Raw genomic sequence first — 24,472 nt, forward strand, 5'->3', positions numbered from 1 at the left:
TTCAGTCATAATGTTGTATATATTGTATGGTTTATGGGTTATGTGGGAATGGTTGGAACAGTCGAGGAAAAGATTATAACATGCGTAACGGATTTATTACGATTCTCTTAGGGGCTTGGGTTGTTCTGTATTCATTTTAAAAATTATTTAGCAAATACCCACATTTTTGATTCTTTTACATATGGCTTTTATCTTGGTCCCCAAGTCTCAAAATATCACAGTGATCGGATTATTGCTTCGTCCACCAGTGGGTGCATGGACTGCCGGGACACTTCTCAACTTTTGAAATTCCCAAGAAATTGATTATTCAATTGTTTGATATCAAAATTAATCTCTTGATTGTTCAATCTCTCATGAAACATTGTAACTATTTCTAAGATATATCAAGAGATACAGTATTTCTAAATCGATTCTTAAAGTGTCCCGTCAGTCCGTACACCTACTGGTGTTCTTGTCATAGATGAGTAATCACACCACAATTCGCCTTAGAATCTTGAATCAACTTCTCGCAAAGTTTACACTTTGCAGGGAAAACCTCATATGGGAATCTTTTCGCAAGAAAATCTAACAACTTCATTTTTCTTGGTATCATTCCAAGTAATGCTGTTGGAGAATATCCGCACTCTACGAAGAAATCCCAGGCGCATGCATACCCCGCATACCCTGGTATAAACCACCCCTGACCTGGCCTGGGCTAGATGCTTGCTTGGTGAATTCAGCTCGGCTAGACTCACAGCACAAAAACACAGAACCGCCTTTCTAAACTTTCGCTAAGCTGAGCTGATTGAGATGTTTACGAGGGCTGATCAAACAAAAGTGCAAGGAATTGCTGATCAATGATCAGCAATTTAAACTTAAAGGCTGATTTTAGAAATCAATCCCTTCAATGTTACTTCAAGCGTTCTATGAATAGTTAAGCTATCAAGGTAATGCAACTATGCAATGCAACCACGCCGCCACGCCACGCCTGTTATCCCACTCTTACATAACATTTACGCTGCAAATTAATATCTACTCTATATTATGAGAAATAATATCAATTACACCAATACTGCAATACCGGTGTCCAGTCCCTGTCCCCACGCTATGTCGATGTACGTTATACCCATTGCAACCATACTTTAATATCTAAAAGAAGATTGGTTACATCGGATGGGAGCACCGCTGCTAACTGCTACGCTGACATATGCTTCACCATACGTAATTCGACACCCTTGAAGAATATCGTTTCCTAACCCTGATTATGAAAATCCAGTGCCATGTTCTCCACCACACTTTTTTATTACCCCTGAACGTCAAAAAACGCCTTAGCCGCACGTGGCACTAGACAAAAATCATTCCGTCGATATTTATTTTGACCAACGACATTTCATCCCACTGTGATGACATCCAAATTGACGGGTTTCACGGTACACAATCTCTCCAGGTTAGAATCCTCCGGTAGAAGATGTGCGCAATTTCCAGGAACATGGTCGAGATAAATCGATTGCGCTTAATTAATGCGCACACACACTAAAACGCATTTCACACGCCTAGAGTTTTTTATCGCACTATCGTAGGCTTCAAGATACTTCATGCACACGGATCAAATTCATCCCAATGGTACGAACTTTTTCTCCACTTCAACGTCGCGAGTTTCTTAAAACGGGCTGACTACCGAAGCTATATTTCATACTCTAAACAGTCCGCCCCGCTCATCAAATTGTTATGCCTGTTTAGGGTGAAGGAACGATTAAGTTTTAATGAACTATCTACAGCTGTAGTGGAGTATGTCGGAGTTAATGTTGCCTCCGACACTTATGTGACTTAATATCACAATCGGTTCATCACTTGTGAAATTGGCAGCGGCTATTTCTATCTCACCGCCGTCGATTGTATGTCTGCTATCGCGGCAAGGCTTAGAGTACGGTACGGTAATTTCATCTGTTCTGCCTGATGTGAAGTCACAATTTTACGCCCCCACCCTTCCCAGTTAGGAAATTAGTTCTTTGAGAATGAGATTCGGACATTTGCCACGCAGTATACATCTGCTTCTCTTCTCGTGATCTTTCGTGTCGGCCATCTTCAAACCTCGACTTGTATCATCAAAATGCTTCAGGAACTTTTTGACCTAGCTCGCTCCCAAGCGGGTGCTTGGAGAATAACTTCAGAGGTGGTGTTTGATACTTGTGTAATTTTGATCATTCTGAATAGACTTTATGTCACAGCATCTATCTACCGCAATCGTCCCGTAAGTCCTCCTTCATCTACTCACCATGTCAACAATTACTAAATTGGATAGCGTAACATACTCATTTCTGGACCTAAGTTGCGTTGGGGAAAATGGTTGAGCAGCATAAAATACGTTCTCAGTGCTCCAGATATCATCCAGAAAGCATATGATCAGGTACTGAAATCTGGTATCTCAATGCCAAGTCTATGGCCTATCCAAAACTGACTGGATTGTAGGCCAAAGGAGAACCATTTGCTATCCCCGCTCTCGACGAGTATCAAGTCTTTGTTTCGTCTGAGGCACACATTGCGGAAGTAAATGAGAGTTCCCAAGATCATTTGTCCCTACATGATGCTATGGAAGATGTATGTATTCCCGTCCCCTTTGAGAAGAAGTTACTTGTGCCATGAGGATTGAGCTAATGTGATGTATAGAGAGTCAAAGCGAAATACACATTCTATGGATTTGAGACAGGAGAGATTGATCCTCATGATACTATACCAGGACGTGTTCTTAAGTTCCTTTTGAGAACGAATCAACCAGCTCTGAGACCCAGGATTCAGGAGAAGATTGAGGAAGCTTTTAGTAAAGTTTTGTCAAAAGGAAAAGCTGTCAATGGTAATGAACTTGCTGTGAAAACTACCGTTGAGAAATTGCCATTCTAATTTGACGTAGATTGGACTTCAGTTTCTGTCTTAGGCTTGTCTGAGGCTATCGGTTTGAGAATCAATTGTCAAGTACTCGTTGGAGATGAACTTGGTACGCCTATACGCCGAGATTTTGTTTGATGTTTAGTTTCACTAACGAATACCTAGCCAACAACCAAGATTATGTTGATGCCGTGTTACGATACTCGAACGATGTTATTCTGTCTATGGAATTCTGTCGTTACATGCCTGCATTCATCATTCCGTGAGTACTCCAGTTTCTGTACTGTTAAATATCCAATTCTGATCTTTTTTGTTTTTTTTAGATACGCCTGCCCCGCAATCATGGCTTGGAGTGGTGCAATGAAAAAAATAGCCGGGCATATCAGACCTTTGGTTATCCAACGTCTCAGAGACATCGAGGAGAAGAAAACCTTACCTGTAAGCTATCTTGGAGAATTTTCAACTAGTACTTGCTAATTTTATCAATCACAGTCTGATTGTATAACTTGGGTCATTGTAAGGATCTCAGTTTCCACATTGTCTGGCCGAAAATTATTAACCTCGTTTAGGAATCATCCACAACTCCCCGCCAGCGCACCGTGGAGCGTATCGTACAACAAATGATTGCCCTCACTTTCGCCTCCGCCCATCAACTTCCTCTTGTCTTAACTTTCACAATCTACAACCTCTGTCTTCATCCAGAATACATCGAACCGCTCACTGAAGAAATCCGCTCCATGCTATCCTTACCCGAGGAAATGCAGTACAAGAACATGCCTTTGATGGAATCTTTCCTTCGCGAATCAGCTCGCGTGAACCCATTAGATGCGCTTTCTATCCAACGTAAAGTTATGAAACCATTCACATTCTCGACTGGTGAGACGATTCCGCAAGGGAATATTATTGCGGTGCCTCAGGATGCTTTGATGAAGAGTCCTAGGTATTACAATGATCCGGAAACTTTTGATGGTTTCAGATTTGTGTTACCGGAGGATAGAGGGAGAGAAGAACCCAGGATGAAGTATACGGATGTTAGTAGTGGATTTCCATTTTGGGGGGCTAGTAAGAAAGCTTGGTGAGTACATCCTTTTGTTTTATTCTTATTATATACATCGAGCAAAACTAACACCTCATCAGTCCTGGCCGCTGGTACGTCAGCGCATCATTGAAACAAATTTTGGCCCACTTATTGACCAACTATGAATTTAAATTGGCGGATGATAACAAGGCACTTACCATGGGATATACCACAATGGTTATCCCAAGACATGGAACGAAAGTTTTGTTGAGGAAGCTTGAGAAGAGTGAATAGGCGGTGATGAAGAATACGGGAATGTGGAAATGTACTGATACTTGGGCTGGATTCACTTCTTTCTGTATATATTTGGGAATCGAAATTCATTTAATCCGGCAAAACTTTTCTCAATGATTGAGACTTAGCTATCCAAACTATTCACATTTGGAAGATTATCTAAGAAAATGCATTGCATTGAATGATAGATAAGTTGTTCAAATGCAAGGCTAATGAGCCTTGCAGCTGGGATCCCATATATATTCCTTTGTTCCAATTCATCAGAAGATAGACAGCCATTGATCTTTGTTTTACCTTGATTTCAAAGTTAAATATAAAATATTGATACATGGTTTACTTTTACTTTTGTAAGGCATCCTTACATCCGACATTCAATTACATGCAATCAAAACTCCAGATTATCTCTTTTTGGCTCCTACTTGTGCATATGTTTTATATGTTAAGCCCAACTGAGGTCTGGAAACGAGAGGAAAACAAACAGTCCACAAACTATACTTTCATCGTTCGATCAAAGACTCTTCCTGTTTTTCTAAGATTCAATGAACACAAACAATCACGATTTACCATCCAGCGTTGGTCTAGCCCCATTATCAAGTTGTCCTTTACCGCAATTTCCATTTCCGACTATATCAGGAGATAGAGTGTTACGCTTAGGATCTGCACGGAAGACGTAGCGAAGTCCAGAGGGATCGCAAACACCATCTGTCGCTTCATGAGTGAAGCAAGTCACTGCAGGACCAGGATTGGCCGTTGTATCTGTATTGTAGTAATATCCAACACATGTAGATGACTGTGCACATATGGCACAGCAGTTATATGGTTTCACATAAGGATCCGCGATACATGTCCAGTGAAGTTGAAGACTGGATTCACCATAGCTAGGTAGGGAGTAGTCGATGGTAGCCCCTCCTACGGTTGCTACTATGTTGTTCTCCTGGCACATATCATATATTGTAGCTTGTGGTGGGAATGTGGTTGTTGTAGTTGGTGAACTATGAGTGATCACATCCTTCTCGGTGGTTATTGAGGTTACATTTTCGATCTGGACAACTGTTGTAGTAGTGGTAGCTGGTGCCGATGTAATGAACTGTGTTGATGTTGACAGTATGACGGAAGTTGCAACTTCCGGAGGCAAAGTTGTAGTTTCTCCTCTTTGTGACTGAAGAGTGATTATTTGTGTTTGAGTAACCCTGACAATTTCTCGACAATATACCGAGGAAGGATATCTGGTGCCCTTCCACCACGAATCAAACCATCACCTTTTTGGCTTAACCTTAATATCGAAATCCTTAGGATCAGGAGCTGAAAAATCAGCCAGCTCTGGATTAGCAGCTTGGTGAGGATGATGGTAGGGGTAACGGCGGTTATTGGGGCTGGTTGGCTTAGAGGGTGTATTTCTGGTTAGTGAATTTATTTCTTGATCATTTGTCATCCAAATACTGACCTCTGAGTGTATGTTGGCCTCTCTACGCTTCTTGGTGGCCCCTCCAGCCCCTCCATTGGCTATCACATAAGGGTCGTTTGCCAGAGGAAGAAATCCAGAAGATGCAGGGACAGTTAAAGTTGATTGTGCGGCTGTTATAGTGACAGTAGGACCAACTTCTGTTGTTTCAAATAGGATTGTTGTCTGGATAACCGTGCCAGTAGAGATAACATTGCTTGTGACAGTTTGGGTAGCTCCTCCAATTTGCGTAGACGTGGCTACGGAAATAGAAGTAGTGGTGGTTACTGTCGGCGGGGGCGTAACTGTTATCATCTCTCCTGGATGATATGTAGAAATAGTATATGATGGAATCTTGATTGTGCGTGTTGTAGTCGAAATAGAAGATACGCTCTCGGAGCTGTATCGTGTAAAGCAGAACTGTGCGGTATGATCATTTTGTGTGGCTATAGCTCCAACTAGCTTTTCACGAGCCAAAAGGTAGAGAGCTGTTGCTGCATATAATAGCTTCATAGTTTTGTCAAGATAATATGAGGAGTACTTTCCGTGCTATGGCATCATAATTCGAGCCAAAAGCCCTGTATTTATAATTTGATCAATCATAGTCAAAAGTAGTCGATCTCCTATTGCATAATTCTTTATGTAATATAACGGAATTGACCTTCAATTAATCTCTCCTACAATTGTCTTTTTTGTGTGTTTATGGAGTCTTCCCATGGTTAGGACCGTTTAAACCATGTGGAAAGTTACGCGAGGTCGAATTAAATCTAGGCCGAATCGTTCGGATGATACCAACCACCCGAAGTAAAACAATTACCTAGGAGTCTATTTGAAATCACGGTAAATTCCAAAGTGGTGTGCTCTCTGAAGTGGTACTATCTGATGTATTGATAATTGGGAGCTATCACACCCCTCGTGTGAATCCCAACCAGAGATAGAAATCGAATGACAAGAAAAAGGGGAAGAGTTTTGAGCACGTGGCGAACAAAGAATCACATCTCGATTTATGGCATGTTCCGATAAATCTATACTCCCTATCCTTTGATTTGATCTCTTATCTTGAATTAGACCATGAATGTCATACGAGCAAGTTTCGTCAACCACAAATAACTCTATGAGTCGACGAAATGCAAGATATCTGGAAGCGAATCCACAACGCACGACGAATTTCAATCCATCGTAGTCTCCTCAATTGCCACACCTGTGAACTGAGTTATTCAATTTTTGAAGAAGCTCTTCTTTGTCTGGAACCAGATAGATAGATTTGATTGACGATCACGTAACGAAAAGTCGCCGGGGTCAGACAAGCAACAGAGTTCAACATATCCGATGGTATAATTCTCAATGCCGGTTTCCGACTTGCAGCAGCACTTGCAAAGAATATTGCGAGATTGTAGGTCAAACGCAACTTCAATCTTCATAGACTTGAACAATAAAAGATACGAGATCGTGATGAAAACTTCCCTGACTTGTCTACTGATTGTCACCCCTCGTCCACGGAGTGAAATTGATGGCTCACTCATCATGCAACCACCATTCTACTGTGACAAAAACTTGTTCTAGTATCAGATGTCGAATTTTTCACGTAACGGTATAAAAAAGCTCATAACATCCCTATTGCTTGATATTTATGCCAATAAAGCCATACGTGAATACTCCGAATGGGTGAATACCATCGCGATTTGATAATCTGCCAGTATCGAACTTCATAGACTATGAATCTCATGCTGATTGTAAGAAGATTCGCAGACATCAATAAACGACTCCATTAGAAACTTAGTGAGCGGACCAAGTAAAGATGGCTGTGAGAATCAACGACGAGAATAAAAGTTGACAGTCGACCAAATAAACGACAATAGAAATTTGATCTTTACTCTGCTCGTTCTCTCTCCACTGGAGCTTTGATGTAATCCCATCCGTAGGCATGCATATTTTTAATAAAGTGACTTTAATAACTATGGGCGAAGTGTTATTGGTGCTAGAAATTCTATGGAGCTAAAACTTATCAAAGTAGTGGTATGCTATATATACGTTTATAGGGAAACTCAGAGAAGGGTCGCTTAAAAACAACCGCAATCTGATTACATATCCAGTCAACACCTCAACGATTCGAAGTAGAAACTATCATCACAGCCTCTTATAAAAGTCCACTCACCCTCCCTTTTATTATCTCGTCCACGCTCTATATCCAATGTCTACACATGACTGAACATGAAAGGAACATTTAACAAGAATCAATATACCAGACGCACTGATACTGCTTCAGTTGTGCTTGTAATGAGCCCAGATTTAAAGAGTATAATCCTTGGGTTTTGGGAATGATGCAAAAAACTGTGATAGTGGAGCTGTAAGTGACAATAGAAATAATAGTAGCGAAGGTATTTATCAATATGAACGTTTATAAATAACGACACAAATTTGCCTGCCCCTTAGAAGTCAAGACACATATTCGTTTACAATTCCTTGCAAAGAACTATCCAATAATCATCCGAAGAATAATCAAAACTTTGATGCAAACTCCTATGCCTTCTTCTCCGTTCTCGAGGAGATTTGCAATACTACTTTAAAAATTCAAACTATTGAAGTAAATCACCAGATTTATATACATATGGGTGTGAGTATATGTATATGATGAGAGTTGCCAGACACAAACAAGGAGAAGGGAAGTGCACACTACTCGGTATCAAACATCCTTTCACTAATCACTCTCCCGGACATTTAGTACCAGTTCCGACTTATATAAAAGCCCTGCTCCTCTTCCCTTCAATCTCTAACAGTGACGGAGGATTTGCTCGGCCTTGGTTACTAAGGAACAGTAAGAACGCAACGCGAGCGTCTGAAGCACCATATTCATTCAGACAGCTAAGCCGAGGACTTAAGCTTGCGAGACAGCAACCATTGCCAAATCTTGAAAGCAGAGCACTACAATTAAAGAACAGCAACGATAAAAGATATTGTGAACACTCAAAAAATGGCAACAATAGTATGAACGTTGTTACTATCGAAATTTCAAGTCTTTTTGCAAACCCAAATCAAACTTCTCTCTCACTCTCTCATATTTTTTTACTTTTCTCTAAATATCACAAATGAACTCACGAAGAGATCATCAGTCCTCGATTCCTTGCAAGTATCTCACTAAAGTTTCATGAAGCTAAAAAAAATTACCAAAATGAAGGAAGGTACTTATATACTCACCTCCCTCCCACCAAAATACTAAGAGATGAAAACAACTATCTAAACTCTATTATGGGCTCTCTTCTCTTCTCCCCCTTTGAATCCCTTCACTCTCTCCACTCCATAGCTTTGAACCATACTTCTAAACCCATTCCTCTCGGTCTTGATTTTTGCATCTCCCCATGTCTCTATAAATTACCCTGAGACATATCTAGATATTCCTTTCTCTAGATACACACAATTTCTCCTAGCCGAAGATTATAAGGGAAGAAAAGCACAATTCCATTACCATACGACTCTTCCAATTTGCTTGTATAAAACATGTGAACTGTATTTCTAGATCCAAGAGATATACTGGTGAGAAAGAGACTGTGATAGAGACAGCGATGGTGTAAAAAGAGTGGGATTGACAAATGATGACAGCAGATAGAGCTTCGACGAGCGATTGATAACAAGAAATCATACCGAGTTAATAAATGAATATAACGGCAGTAAAAATGTCAACAATGGCAACTTTAGCCATATCGATATCGATATTCATACCCCTCACTCTTACTCTTATACTCTCATCACCCACACAAACATCCATTCATCTTCTCTTTTTCCCAAGTCCATCCAAAGTAACACAACACAACAGAAAAAGAGCCTTTCTCGTTGACTCCACCTATAAATATGTGAAGTATGCAAGCACCACCCAATTACAAAATCAAACTACAATCTATGACTTCCTTTTATACACAACCAGGCGAAACTTCCTGATTTCTCAGCATCTACCACGTGATACCTACATACCAATCGCAGAATGTACGATATTCCAAATCAAAAACCGATGATCATAATGAAAAGAGGAGATCTATACAGATATCAAAGCAGTCCACGTGTACTCACCAACCCCCATCCCATACACCAGCATACCAACCCGCCACGACGAACAGCCCAAACGGGAAAAGGAAGTAAGACTTACCTAATGATTCTATAAAGAACCCCTCCCATTTCTTCCCGTCTACTTCCAACCATACACTCACTATGACCATCGATATTAAGATATCGAATAAGTGATTCAAATCCCAAGTAAACAAACACTCCTCCTCCGCACTCTCCTCTCACATTCATCCCAATTTCCAGTCAAGAATACCAAATGTAGAGGAACCGCAGTTCGCAGGAGTAAGTAAGCACCCTCACAACAACGATGACAACAAGAAAAAAATCTATCCATGAAAAATCTCAGCAACATAAACAATTCCCACAAAGACAAAAAGCATCAAGAAGATCAACGATACTAGCAGCAACATGTTACAACGAGAATGCATAAAGAAATAGCACTCGCTCGCTCATCGAAACTTCAATCCTCTATCCCATCTCATCTCATCCCATCCCATCTCATCTCATCTCATATAATCCTATATGATCCCACAAAATTCCTGATTCCCATTGAATACCTACGTACTTAGAGATACAAGTCACATCCGAGTAGGTCCATCAAATCGGAAGATTCCCTTTTTTAGGTAATCACGATATGGAAGAAGAGCAGAAGACATAAAAGTATTTATATCCCTCTCCCTCCCCTCCTCTCCTCATCGAATGTCCAAAAACAAACGAGAAAACCACCGCTCTCTTCCTCCACCCACCTCCGAACCTTCAACCCTCAACAACCTTCAACAGCCGCCCCAAGCCCCTTTCAAACCCCAAGCCCCTTCTCACACACTCTCACTCCTCCCCACCCCTCATCTTCCATCCCGCCCTTCCCCTCTTCCAGAAACCCCTACCACTCATCCTCAACCCTTCTCATCAACCCCCATCCTCAACCCTTCTCATCAACCCCCATCCTCAACCCCCATCCTCAATCCCTACACCATCAAGACCATCAAGACCACCAAGATTATCAAAATCCAAAATCAAGCCAGCAAACCACATACAGATGAATCTTCACACACACATACACACACACACACACACATATATATATATATATATCCCCTCGCTCACCAATAAATGCTCTCTCTTAACACATAAACACATAAACACATAACCACATAAACACTTGCTTCTTCACTCGACTACCCAGCACACTGAGCAAATATCCAATTCAAACCACCTCAACCTCTTGCTCTTATACATCCACCCAAGGTTCAATACAGCTTTCGCAATTTCCTAATACCATAATCCCCATAACCACACTCTCCATCAAAAGACATACCCCCTCACAGCACAGCTCATCACAGAACAACAAAACAAGTATATCACGAACCCTAATCGAAAACTCATACAGCCGCACTCATGAGTCAAGTATGTTGTATTATATTCCCCTTCCTTTCCTAACTAACGGGTATCATCCCCTCCTTCCCCATTTCCACATCCCATCCACCAATCCATCAACCCTTTCCCATCATAAATACAAAGAAGTGAATCGTCCAAGACGAAACGTGAACAAAAAATTGAAAAACAAGATAATGCAACGCCGAATGTATATCCCCAATGCATTCCCGATACATTTTCAGCACCGGTAGCAATGTAAACACCATACCTCAGGTATATTCTTTCTCCGAAACGTTTGTGTATATGCATATTTGAATGCTGAACATGAAAGAAGTGAGAAATGAACGCCAGCCATATGCTTGTATGTTACCCATTGGAATCCTGTTCCCCATCAATGCCTTTCAAATGTTCATCCCACCATGGTCTTACACTAAAGAACTCAGCAGTTCTCTTTTCTTTCTATTGCAGCCCTCAGCCACTCAAATTCAACGCCTCCCACGCACCTTTTCCTTCCAGTTCACAGCCCCCCTCAATTTGGACTAGACAAAGTCTGACTACTTTCAGATTTCTCATCCGCACCCCAATCCCTATCTCTCTCCCTCTCTCTTTCTCTCTCTCTATCTCTCTTGTGAGCACTCAAAGTTCCACTCCCATTTCCATTCTTGATCTTTTTTCTTTCCCTCTCTCGATCCTCATCCATTGGTAATGAACCTGGTTTCAGGACTGGTGTTGAACTACCACTCCCCGGTCTTCCCAATAATAATTTCTTCTTCTTTTTATCGCTCAACCCAGCAATACCAAGACCACCACCGTCCTTGTTTTTCTTGACTAATCCCGCCCCTGTCTTATTGACTAACATTTTCTTCTTCGGTTCAATGCTGGTTCTTCTTCCATATTCACCATCTCGATCATCATCTCCTGAATCATTATCGTCGTCACTATCCGGTCTTTTGTGTTCGAAACTCAGATTTGATGAGGAAAGCTGTGAAGGTGTTTTTGTCATTTTCGGAGCTTTGAGCTTATTCTTCAGAATAATTCCACCCGAGCTACCTGGTTTCTTCAAGAATTTCTTCTTCTTTTGTGGAGAATCGGATTCGAAATCTGGGTCATCGGCTGCTTCGCGTTTATTGGGACTACCTCTCTTTCCTCCATTGGGTTGTGGTGTTGCTTGTCGACTTAATGGTGGTGTACCATTTTGACTATTGTTTCCCGTACCCAATCCATTTCCATTGATTTTGAAGGCAGCTGCTCTTGCAGAATCTCTCCCTCCACCTCCAATACATTTCACCATATGATTGTTCATTCGCTTAATCGGTAAGAATGTATTGCAATTGTGACATTTGGCGTGAGGGAAAGAAATTGGTTTCGCAGGTCCTTCATCTTCACCATCCTGACTATTTGGCGTTCCTTCTTTCTGTTGTTGTAGTAAAGGGTTGATCATGTCCTTCTTCTTCTTTCCTCTTCCTGGTCCTTCTGGCACATAAGTTTGACCATAAACATCATGCCATGGTTTCTCAATGAAAGGCTTCTTCTTGCAGAACTCCTTTCCTGGAGGAGGTTTCTTTGCTCCCACCCCATCTGTAGGTTGTAAAAGTCGAGGCAAACCACACTTTGCGCAAATAATCTCATCGACCAATTCTAATGGATTGCCTTTTAAGAAGACTTCTTTATTTTCCCACTTCGCCGCGTCGGTTTCTATAATTTGATTTGTGTTCCAAGAAGTAGGATCGTCTATTGAATCAGGATTGGTTTCTGCGACTTTTTGTTCAATGGCAATAGCAGCAGAACATGCCTTTGCTATTTTCTCTTCGCGATGAGTTTGTAATACTATGTCATGAATGATATTGTAGAACATATCATCAAGTACAGAATTTGTCTATGGTAGAATGTCAGTAAATTGGCAAGTAAGCAAGGCAACGCACAAGTTTTGCTTGTAAAAAAGGTGAGGTGAAGTGAGGCAAGGGAAAGTAATGAAAAAGGATAATTACAAGTTTCCCCATAGTATCAATTTCTTCATCTTGACCAGCAATTATTATACCAGACTGAGGAAACTGATCGTTGGCAGACATTTTGAGGATATATTTGCCAGTTGGTGGAATGATTTTCCTTGGAATAAATTGAATTTCCTTGAAAGCCCCAAGGCTGACGAAATTGTTAAATTGGGGGGGAAACTTGGGGAGAGGGTTTGGAGGTATGGATGGAAAGAAATGATTGGAAGATCTCTCTCTCTCTCTCTGTCTGTCTCTCTCTCTCTCTCTCTCTCTCTCTCTCTATCTCTCCTTCTTTTAAGAAATGATAAAGGGTATTTGAAATAAATAATAGATCATTTTATAATTGATATTGAACTCGAGCTTCAGGTAAAGAGAAGAGAAGAAGAGAAAGAAGTCTTGTGTCGTCGTTGTCTGAATGCCTTCAATATTTCAGAGGGAGAAAAATGGTTATGGTTGATATTAATTAACTTGTTTTCCCTTGAACCTCTTTCTCACACTTTCGGGAAACTTTAGTCCTGTATGTACCGGTTCCTGTACTGTACTAGGTACTCTTTGGGGTTTCACACCAAAAGCTCAATGATGGTCGAAATTATTGCCAGTCATCTTTAACTTGATTAGTAAGGGCGGTGAGAGTCGAATGTTGATGACTAATAGCTAGCCACCGTACATCTGCAAGCTTCACTCTTTACTAGGCACGTGCTACGTATTTACTAGGCTCCTAGGTACAGCTGGAGAGCAACTCGAGAGCAATAAACAGTTTGGAGTGATGGCATCCATGGATAGAAAAGATAAAAATGGAAACCTGTGGCTGATGAATGGAAACCTGTGGCTGATGAAAAAAAGGTACAAAGTTGAAATGATATCCTTGAACCTTGATATGATATACTCGTATAATATAATTTAACTCCTTCATTCCAATTGATTTCTACATGTCATTGCTAGGGACAATACATATCCTCTTCCCTCCGAAATTCTGGTAGGCAAGATCCAAAAAGACAGATCTCTCTTCTCATACATGTTTGCGTCAAATCACAATTCATTCTTTCATCAATCCATTATCGTACATCCAAAACAGTCAGAGCACGCACACATCTTCTCTCTTCCTCCAAGCATTTTTGTCTCTCCTTAAACATCAGATCAGATTATACCCAAGCAAAGTAACTTGAACAATGAATACAGCAGACACCATGTCAAACAATACCCCTCCACCACCACGTCCTCAACAACCAACCATTCGATCGTTCTTTCAACCAAAACAACCTACATACACTCCACCACCAGGAACAACACCAATCACAACTCCAGACTCTCATGAGAATAGAAATGGAAATGCAGGTCAAGAAATACCTCCACCTCAACCTGCATCGGGTCCACCAAGCTCTACCAATGCCCCTCTACCACCAGTAACCACCGCAACTACCGCTACCCCAGATTCTCTAGAACCATTACCTGCATCATCACAGCAACTTCCCCAGGGGTATAAAATCGAAATACCGCAAGATCACCATATCCAACCATTACGTCGCATTAATGCTCTCCTCCTTCCAATTCCATATCCAGATGCTTTCTACCACGCTATTACTTCTCCCCCTTCTCCTTCGATACCAATCTCTCTCTCTTTCTCAAGAGTAGTTACATATACTCCAGACTCCAACTCCGAATCAAAAGTAATCGGCTCCCTAATCTGTCGAATCGATCCCTCTCCTCCATCTTCTCCATATGCCCAACCTCCCGCAAATACATATAGTATATATCTACAATCTCTCACTCTGCTCTCTCCCTATCGAACCCTTGGTCTCGCAACCGCACTATTAAACTCCGTCATCGAATCCGCTACATCTTCTCGCATACCAATTGGAGTCAGAATCGAAGGATTATACGCGCACGTTTGGGTAGACAACCAAGAAGCATTAGAATGGTACGCCAAGCGCGGATTCGAAAAGGGGGAATTAGTCGAAGGATATTACAGACGTTTACGACCACAAGACGCCTTTGTTTTTAGACGAAGATTCTCGGTTCAAGATCATATTTCTAGACAACCACAAGCAAATCCAACTCCCATATTAAACTCAATCAAAAATGCGACTGCGAAATCAACACCCCCTCCTCCTCCCATGAGCACAACAACAAGACCACCCCCATCAAAACATACAACATCATTTCAAGATCGTAGACCAGAAAGAGAATGGAATGATTTGCCCGAAGAAGTATTTTTGCGTCCTAGAGCACAAGGAGATGAACAAAGTAAAGAAAGTTCAAGAAGTAGTAGTCGAAGTGGGGCTTCAGGAAGTGGTGGAAAGAAAAAGAGAAGTTATCCTGCTGCTGCATTTGGAGCTTAGATGATTTGGAGGGGGCCTATTACTTTCTTGATATGCATGGATGTGGTTTATGGAGAGTTGGGAATTGGGAGTCGAAAGATTAGAGGAGATGGAATAAAGGTTTCAGAGGGCGTTAAACAGAAAGAAGGAGTGAGCATAATTTGATACTTGGGAGTTACGGATGGATTTATCAATAGATACTAAATAGATAGGGAGTAAGGGAGGGCTCATCATTTCATTCTATTTCATTTCCTCCCATCTAAACACACCACCAAAACAGAACCGGCTAAGCAAACGGGAAAAAGAAGATAGACAGATACCTACCTACAGAGTAAATAGATATAACCAAAACCCATACAGAGTTCACAGTTCACAGTTCACAATGATCCCATGACTGGATATATATCTCATCACTCCAGAATCACAGAAGTCTAAAATCCCAAAATCGCAATGACGCTCCGCTGGCCCTCCGGGGGCCACTGCCGTGGAGGCAGACATCGTATTGAATCCTCTCATAGCTAGCTATCTAGTAGATATTTGCTATATGAACTGGTGAACTATCCATACTCTACTAATCCTGGTGCTCTAGGGATGACTGCTGTGGATGGACGGATGGATGGGTGTAGAATAGGGGTTTGTTTTTATAATGGATAGATGAGATGTAGGGTTGATGTAGGGTTGATGTGTAGGAAGGATTTTTAGTATATGTGGGTGTGTGTATGTGTGTGTGTATGTGTGTATGTGTACATATGTGTGTATAAGAAAACGAAAGAAAGAAAAAAAGAGGGAACTAGATGAATGATTGATGAATAGATAGATAGATAGATAGATAGATAGATAGATAGATAGATAGATGAATAGATAAATAGATAGATAAATAAATAAATGAGATACCTACCTACCTATTGATCTTACATAAATAAAATATATAACCAGCTTCTTACTTAGCAGGTACCTAGATATTCCAATTCCTTGAATCACCATCTGAGGTATGAGTTAGAGAGTAGGTAGGTAGGTAGGTATCTAGAGCGTGCTTGAGATGTAAGATATGAGATGCGAAGCGAAATACCTAGTAGTATTGTTCATTTAAGGTTTCTGTTTTCGATATTCAATGTGATGATATGTAAGCTATACATCTATTTATGTATTTATTTGTGTATTATCTGCAGCTTTTTCTTCTTTCCTCTCTTGTTCCTTACATGCTGTGATTACATGATATCAAGGATGGATACCTATCTGTTTTCCATTCCTGTTCTTTGAGTACGAGATATCTCTAGTCTTTGATTTCTCTCGGTACTGACTTCCCGCCCTCCACAACTCTCATCTATCTTTTTTCTCCTCCCCTTCTCCATCCACCCCCGTTTTCTCTCCTTTCCTCTCCGCACCCCTTGATCCCGGTCCCGTAATAGAAAAGAGGAAAATTTGATCTTCCTTCTCCATCTCCCTCTTCTTGTCCTTCGCCTTCAAACCCTTCCTCGCCATTTTCTCAATCCTCTGATGCTTTTCCTCTTCCGACCTATCATAAACCAATTCATCATCTGCTTCACTCGCATTTCCATTTCCATTTCCATTTCCATTATCTTCCGGCCAGGAAATCGACCCATCAGATAGTATCGAGCTCGCATCTGAATCGTCCATTAGCGTATCAATCGCTTCTGCGAGTTTGGTTTTGATTTCTTCGTGTTTTTGCTCCTTCTTTGTTACTTCTCCGTTTGAGATTTGCTTTTCCTTCACTTTTTCATCATCCTTCTTCTGATTCTTCTCATCTACTTTCTTCTTTTCTCCTCCTTCAATCTTCTTCTCATCCTCATCTTTCTTCTTCTTATCCTCTAAACTCCCATCCTCAGTAAATTCCCACATAACTCTTAATTCTCCCCTCACAGCCGCCGTTCCCCATAAACTAAATACGACACCAGGAACCAGATACAAGAGAGCTGGTTGTGCATGTCTCCACACATTCATAACGAATAAAGTTACGAGCATTCCAATGATGTATCCCGCAAGAGCCGCTTTGAAATAAGGTTTTGGAAAACGAGTTCCTTCGACACCTGTTTCCAGGGAGGAAGAGGAGAGAGGTGAGAAGGAAGAGGTCCAGAAACGTTCACCCCAGAGACCAGTTGCTGGTCTGTAGGCTGGTTTTTGGGATGAGGGAGTAGTAGTTGTTGGGCTTTTTGTGATGGCTGTCTTTGAGGTTGTGGAAGGAGAAACGGTAGGAGAGGCTGGCTTCTGCAAATACAAGTAATGCAGATACAAATCAAATCTCAATGCCAACGCAACTAAGATTCCTGGTAGAACAATATCTCCCAATCCCAACATACTACTTCTTCCACTTTCGCCCGCTGGAAACACAAGTTTGATCGGAACATCCAGAGTGGTAGCCACGGTGACCATTAAAGGTGTATAAAACACCATAATGATATCGTAAAAGAAGAGTCCAAAGAGAACTAGTGATCCAGTGAAGAATGTAGTCAAAGACATAAGTTGAAGAGATCCATAGCAAAACCCGAATCCCATAAGATTCGTAAGATACCATGGTGCATTCAGCAGATTGTAAGCTGTGATTGTAGCGATACCTATCAAGAGACCGAGAAGTGATGTGAATTTGATCGGAGTCTTTTGATGAGGAAGTATAGTCTTAATGTGGAGATGAAGCGTATAATTTGTTCTCAAAAGACCACGAACATTCCACAACGCATTCGTAACTCCTTTTGGCAGATTGATCTTTGAAATTCGGCCAGGAAGAGGACTCATAACTCCAACATTGACCAACTTCCCCTGTCCATCTTCAGAAACTTGACGTCTCGATTTCTGGTCGATATGGAAAAGATTATTTCCCCTCGTCCACACATTTGGAAATATAAATCCCACTCCCACATCCAACGAATCCTTTGCCAATCTCCCGACTCCAAAAATCCCCAGAGCAGAAAAATACCATCCTAATATTTTATTAAGAATAGCGGGATCATCCAACCATTTAATGATAAAATAGAGACTTCCCAACGCCACAGCAGCTAGAAGTGGGAAGATGATAGCATCAGAAGGCGTCATACCTTCCATTTGAGCTCTGGATTGTTCTTCATCTTCTTCATTTGAAGTTTGGAGACGATTAGAAGAAGAGGATTTGCGAGGTGGTGAGGCAGAAGGAGGGCGTTGAAGTGATGCATGTGATCCGATGTAGATGGGGAAGAGAGCAGCGAGGATAACATGAATTTCTAATTTAATCATCTCTCGATGAGTATAGATCATAGAGCCGTATTTGGCTAGCAAATCTTTGACGTTATCCATTTTGCGTGGTTGACTTGTTTGGTGTTGGTACAGAGCAAATCGTGACCACTATGGGACTGACAGGTTGGAAGTTGAGTTGTGAGGTGTTGAGAGTATTTTCACAGTTGAAGCCAGTTCATTGTGATGACTTTTAATTAGAGTTCTTTTCGCTTCCAGCCAGCTAAAACTCTCTCATTCTCAGAAATTTCAAGTTTAATTTCAAGTGAATGTATCTTTGAATTTCAGCTAGGAAATCAAAAAAACTAAGATACCCGTCGAAGTTGGATAGATGTTGTCCTTCCCAAAGGAACAAACAAACAGCAGGGATCCGACAAGGCCACTGGTGGGCGACAAACTTTCTCTCAGCCTTGCAGAAAGTAAACAATAAATTGAAGCCTTCTCGAATCTCCAACATAATACTCACTCCTCACTTTGAATTGATTTTATAGTTTCTATATTATCAATTGGTCAAATTCGATTGATCATACATATACAAACATACGAAATGGCTGTAAATATCGCCTTAGAAACCACAATGGTATGTACAGATTTCCCAATTACTTCCCCGCCCTCAATATTCTGCCTCCACGGCAGTGGCTCCCGGAGGGCCAGCGGAGCGTCAGTTATATTATAAACAGTTATAGAGAGTTCTCAGAATAGCTTCTGCCTCCATCTCCCCCACCCACCAACCCTGAAGCCCCGGGAGGGCCAGCGGAGCGTCAGTTATATTATAGACAGCTATAGAGAGTTCTGAGCATAGTTTCTGCCTCCACCTCCCCCAAATGAGCCAGCAAATTATCAATCAAAACCATCCTAACCCCCCCTCCTCTCCTAGGGCACCATAACCCTCGAACTCTACACCTCACACGCCCCCAAAACCTGCACCAACTTCGAGACTCTCATCCGGCGCGGCTACTACGACCGCATCATCTTCCACCGGATCATCCCAAACTTCATGTTGCAAACCGGCGATCCCACTGGCACCGGCCGCGGCGGAACCTCGATCTACGGGGAAAAATTCGAAGACGAACTCAACCCCCCTGCGGGGAGTAATCTCCCACCGTTGAAGCATACCGGGGCGGGGATTCTCTCAATGGCGAATTCGGGCCCGAATACAAATGGATCGCAGTTTTTTATTACGTTGGCGCCGACGCCGTGGTTGGATGGGAAACATACGATTTTTGGACGGGTGACGAGGGGGATGGGGACGGTGAAGAGGATGGGGCTTGTGAAGACGGGGGCGGAGGATAGACCGGTGGAGGAGGTGAGGATTTTGAGGGGGAGGGTTTTGGAGGGGGAGGATGGAGTGGGTGGGGAGTTGTAGGGGCGGGAGTGAGGGAGAGTTAGTGAGCTGTGGGTATTGATGAGGGATGAGGGAGAGGGTATTTGGGGAGTGCATGGCAAAGGTTTGGTTCCTTAGATGAACAGGTTCTCATAATCTGTGGATATGGATGTGGATATGGGTGTACAAAGAAAACCTATTCCACAATTGGTCTGATGACTATCCTATCAAGAGTCAAACATACCAATTTGGGAACATACATCTTCTCCACCATTTCATTTCATTTCATTTCTGAGATATGGACACGGCATAATTGCAAGCTATACATCTCAGGAACGAAAGGGTGGTAAGCTAGGAGATGTGGATGAGAAGAAAGGAAAAAGAAGCGAAGCGAGGCGTTTAGGAGTTCGATATACCTAGGTACCTACCCTTCATCAATCAAGATCAATGCATAATTCCTGCTTGGCAGAGGTACACGAATACATAGAAAGATATCTTAGACGGGAAGAAAATACAGAGTTGTAAATTAAAGCAATTAAAAATCTATGGTAAAAACCAACCAACCAATTTATTTTCTCCGTGGTTCCTTCATCCATCCATGATGTATGTTATGCTTCTGCAATGTTTCTTAGCCATGCCCCGGCCAGAAATCCCATAAACTCCCTATATACGCAAGCCCAAACAGAAGCCAGCCTATTTTTTTTCGCCATCCAATATACAGCCCAGTCCAATCTACCATTTATCTATACACAAGCCCCCCTTCCCCTCCATGTCCATATCCACATCCATATCCATCTAAGAAACCTCCCCGGGTAATTTCCACGCCACCAAATCCTCTCTCATATCAAACTCATCCACTTCCCTCGGCCTCACATACCCATGATGATTCCCCGGAATATGGCCCAGACCTCTGCCCTGTCTTCCCCTCTCTCCACTCCCCATAATCGAAATCTCATCATCTCTATCCCCCATGCTCGAGAGTCCAGACTGTGCACTCACGCTCCTGCCTCCACTTGATGAAACCCCACTGCGTGTTGTATCGGTACTTCTTTTATATCGATGACCTCTCCCATCTGCTCTTCCCACTTTCCCACCTCCGGGAACAGAAGATGATGTGGTTAGATTACTCTTTTGACTCGCATCACTATGACTTCTCCTATGTCTTCTCAAGTCCTCTCCGCTTCCCCCACTCGCGCTTAATTCCCTATCATCTTGTACTATGCGAGGCATGTCTCGACTGTACTCATTGTGATCGAAATTGGAAGAATCCGGATCGCGTTTCCAGCCATCTCCGCCGGCGAATATATCTTCGACACATTCATCTGCGGGCATTTCGGCAGGAGAACAAGTCCAAGAGGCAGCGAGGGCGCGTCGATACATATCGTGAAGATCGGATTTATCAGAGGATTTTTGAAGTTGTGGCATATCTTATAGAAGAATTAGTATGGCATCCCGGGTCCCATTTGCGCATTGTAAGATAGATGGAAGGATGAAGAAAAGGACATAAACTCACTACCAATATCATCACCATTGTCCCCCGTCTCGCCCTTCATGATTCCCGCGATCCCTCCGAAAACAGGCGCACTCTTCAGTATTGGCGCGACGAAATTTCTCTCTCCTTCGACCTGTCGCATACTAATCCCAATCTTCGCCGTACTATTAATCTTACTATCCTGCATTAGATATCTCCTCACCACTCCCTCCTCTCCCTCAACCTCACTCTCTTCCACATATTCCGCCAAATTCAACGTAATGTGTCCTAGAGTGACTCGTTCTCCTTTCGAGGTAGCTCCAGAATTATAATCTTGGATGACTTCGAAATGGATAAGACATTCGGAGAGATGGTTGGATTTATCGATTGTGAGACGGACGGGGATGGATCGAGTGTAATCCCAATGGACTTTATGTTCTTTGATGGGGGAGCGAGGGGTTTGTCCTGAATGCTCGGAAGCAACAGAGGAAGAGATGTGCCATTTTATGTATGCGGTTCCACTGGTTAGAGGGACGTTGTTGAGATCTATTAACTGAGGGGGGAGGTTAGTTAAGGTTGGGAATAAAGAGGTGTGAATGTGTTGGAATCGTTGAAGGATAACTTACTCTGAGGATAAAATCAAATTTTGGCTGGAGAGATGATTGTTAGTTTATATGTATGCAGGTATGAATGATGGATCTCTATATCTTCGTTTTCTCCTTCCTCTCCTTTTCCCTCATCGAATGAATCTTCATCTGCCACCAGCGCAGCTTTCAAATGATATATATTTTTCTTCGCTCTCTCCCTGATCTAGCATTTACCATGCACCATTCGCCATCCATAACCCGTTATGCATCTTCAAATCAAATCGAAGCAAACGAAACAAAACACTGAACACATACCTTTCTAGCCTTTGAGACTAATCGTTTGGTAAAACCAACCATAATCAGCAAATGAATTCCACAATCAAATTATCGATCCATTAATCAATCAACCATCATCAATCCTGCCTTCCTTCTCATTGATTTCTTTCCCTTTCAAGATATGTCCACGCTCGAATAATTCACATCATATAATAATCCATTCATCATCTCCCATCAAAACGCGCCAAAAGAAGCAAAAACTCACCCAAAAGTGTACTCATCCCATCCAATTCCTCTAAAATAGGTAGGCGCACTAAATTCAACGGTAGTCGTCTTAGTCTTGATTTACGTGATGGTGGTTGATAACTATTGATCAGGATGGAATCTTTTGCTAAGACCAGATTGAGGCTGAAATGACGCAGTGGAGATGAGGAAGAGAGGTGTGAAGCTTGGGCGTGTCTTTGGGGGAAAGGGAGAGGTAAAGGTAAAGGGGTCATTTTCTTGGTGTGATGGTTCTTGTGATTATGTATGGATGGGGGTGATTTGTGCTTTGTTTCATTGGATTCATATAATGGTGAAAATTAAGATAATGTGAAGCAAATTGTAATTGTGAGAAGAGGAAGAAGAGAGGTGATTGTATATTTAATAGATAGATAGTAGATAGCTAGTAGATAGATAAATACTTGGATATAATCTTTATGTTTTCAAGAGGATGTAATATATATATATATATATATATGTATGTATGTATGTATGTATGTATGTATATTTGTATGTATGTATGTACTAGTGAGTAAATGTATATAATCTGTAAAGTTATCAAACTAGTTAGTACGTACTCGTATAATTGAATTTAAAAAATCATTTGTTGGCGTTGGATTGGATCGAAATGGAATCATTTAAGTTACATTCCATCACATACTACCTTTCTACATACATACATACATACATACATACATATCCATCCATCCATCCATCCATACATACATTCTTATCGTGCGGAGGCTTCATTCTGTTCGTTTTCGGCGATAATAATTCCCCCAACTCCGGTAAAAAAACTTACTTATCGCTTGGATGGCTGCTTTGGGAAGGAGTGAACTTTAGATACGGACTTCGTATTTGGAATTGCAAACGGAGGAAAGAATTGGTTGATTCTCTCTTGGAAAGGTTTCGTGAGAATGGTGAATTCTGGAGTGGAATGTGTTGAATGGTTTTGGGTAGATGCTTAAGTATCAATCAACATGTCTAATTGGGAATAATCATCATTTGTGAAGAGTATCGAGGTATACAAGTAGGTACCTACTTACTGTATATGGAATACTTTCAACAGTCAAGTTATGTCCCCATTCAACATCCGCTCTTGTTCCGCTGCGGTATTTTCTACTTATGAACACACCTACATCCTCTTCCCATTCTTACATTGTATTCTCCATCTCTTCTCCACTCTCTCCATTCTTCCCCGTCTTTTCCGTCGTCGTCCTCGTCATCATGCATTCTACCTCCACCTCCACTAAGCAGATTGGGGTATCTAACACGTTTGATACGCATTTGATCTAAACTATGAGAAGAATCCAATTGGTCTGATGTCTTTACTGTAACCATTCAATATCAAACGATTTTCCATCAAGACTATTCGTGGATTTTTCTCTCATCACAGTCGTCGAATAAATCTATGTGTAATGTGGCTCCCCAGAGATATATTGCTTACGTCTCCGCAAATACTACATTTGACTAGAAAGAATACCTAATTCTAGATGAATTCGAATCCTCTTGAAGAATCATCCTTATTCATTGAATTATTGCATAAAATAATACAATTGCATAAACATGTATTTATTACAATTCACTCACCTATCTATCATCTTCCATAGGTACATAGGTACTCACGGGTAATCCAGAATTCAATACTTAATATTCAATCACATCTCGAATATTCAATCGAATCTCGAAAATCTAGATACCCCTGAGCATATTCGCTTGTCCCAAACTAGGAGACGTCGTACACATATATCGAATCATATTATTGCTAGCTCCGTGTATCGCCAATCCTATGTACGAGGGCATGTCTTTGATGAATACCGAGCTGAAATTTAAGTGAATTTCCTTACCAAAACTATGCTTTATTTTATATCTTTATAAATAAATAATAATTCAAATATTCATTATAAAACTTTGAAATGTGAATTATATAAAGAGAACCAATTCATAATTAATTTAATATTAAAATTACTAATTTTT

At 41.4% G+C, this 24,472-nt stretch overlaps 7 protein-coding genes across 7 annotated transcripts; 3 read left to right on the plus strand and 4 right to left on the minus strand.

Moving 5' to 3' along the window:
- Positions 1-2,089: 2,089 nt before the first annotated feature.
- On the plus strand, positions 2,090-4,174 carry EAE98_011287 (uncharacterized protein; the record flags this gene model as incomplete). Its single annotated transcript, XM_038958909.1, has 10 exons — positions 2,090-2,230; positions 2,282-2,386; positions 2,449-2,577; positions 2,647-2,830; positions 2,888-2,971; positions 3,028-3,124; positions 3,186-3,300; positions 3,355-3,378; positions 3,432-3,937; positions 4,000-4,174. 10 exons carry the CDS (start codon positions 2,090-2,092, stop codon positions 4,172-4,174), a joined length of 1,560 nt encoding a protein of 519 aa, XP_038804749.1.
- A 553-nt stretch (positions 4,175-4,727) lies between these two features.
- Positions 4,728-6,128, minus strand: EAE98_011288 (uncharacterized protein; the record flags this gene model as incomplete). The annotated part of the gene is made up of 2 exons (XM_038958910.1): positions 4,728-5,364; positions 5,434-6,128. The coding sequence occupies 2 exons, from the start codon at positions 6,126-6,128 to the stop codon at positions 4,728-4,730; spliced, it is 1,332 nt and encodes a 443-aa protein (XP_038804750.1).
- A 5,446-nt stretch (positions 6,129-11,574) lies between these two features.
- Positions 11,575-13,114, minus strand: EAE98_011289 (uncharacterized protein; the record flags this gene model as incomplete). Its single annotated transcript, XM_038958911.1, has 2 exons — positions 11,575-12,921; positions 13,034-13,114. The coding sequence occupies 2 exons, from the start codon at positions 13,112-13,114 to the stop codon at positions 11,575-11,577; spliced, it is 1,428 nt and encodes a 475-aa protein (XP_038804751.1).
- Positions 13,115-14,205: 1,091 nt separating this feature from the next.
- On the plus strand, positions 14,206-15,375 carry EAE98_011290 (uncharacterized protein; the record flags this gene model as incomplete). Its single annotated transcript, XM_038958912.1, has 1 exon — positions 14,206-15,375. One exon carries the CDS (start codon positions 14,206-14,208, stop codon positions 15,373-15,375), a length of 1,170 nt encoding a protein of 389 aa, XP_038804752.1.
- Positions 15,376-16,674: 1,299 nt separating this feature from the next.
- On the minus strand, positions 16,675-18,639 carry EAE98_011291 (uncharacterized protein; the record flags this gene model as incomplete). Its single annotated transcript, XM_038958913.1, has 1 exon — positions 16,675-18,639. The coding sequence occupies one exon, from the start codon at positions 18,637-18,639 to the stop codon at positions 16,675-16,677; it is 1,965 nt and encodes a 654-aa protein (XP_038804753.1).
- Positions 18,640-19,123: 484 nt separating this feature from the next.
- EAE98_011292 (uncharacterized protein) lies at positions 19,124-19,942 on the plus strand (the record flags this gene model as incomplete). Its single annotated transcript, XM_038958914.1, has 2 exons — positions 19,124-19,156; positions 19,454-19,942. 2 exons carry the CDS (start codon positions 19,124-19,126, stop codon positions 19,940-19,942), a joined length of 522 nt encoding a protein of 173 aa, XP_038804754.1.
- A 753-nt stretch (positions 19,943-20,695) lies between these two features.
- EAE98_011293 (uncharacterized protein) lies at positions 20,696-22,731 on the minus strand (the record flags this gene model as incomplete). The annotated part of the gene is made up of 5 exons (XM_038958915.1): positions 20,696-21,327; positions 21,414-21,924; positions 21,998-22,021; positions 22,274-22,290; positions 22,500-22,731. The coding sequence occupies 5 exons, from the start codon at positions 22,729-22,731 to the stop codon at positions 20,696-20,698; spliced, it is 1,416 nt and encodes a 471-aa protein (XP_038804755.1).
- Between the last annotated feature and the right edge of the window lie 1,741 nt (positions 22,732-24,472).

Source organism: Botrytis deweyae, assembly GCF_014898535.1.
Source record: "Botrytis deweyae strain B1 chromosome Unknown BDEW_046, whole genome shotgun sequence".
In the NCBI taxonomy this organism is placed as follows: Eukaryota; Fungi; Ascomycota; class Leotiomycetes; order Helotiales; family Sclerotiniaceae; genus Botrytis; species Botrytis deweyae.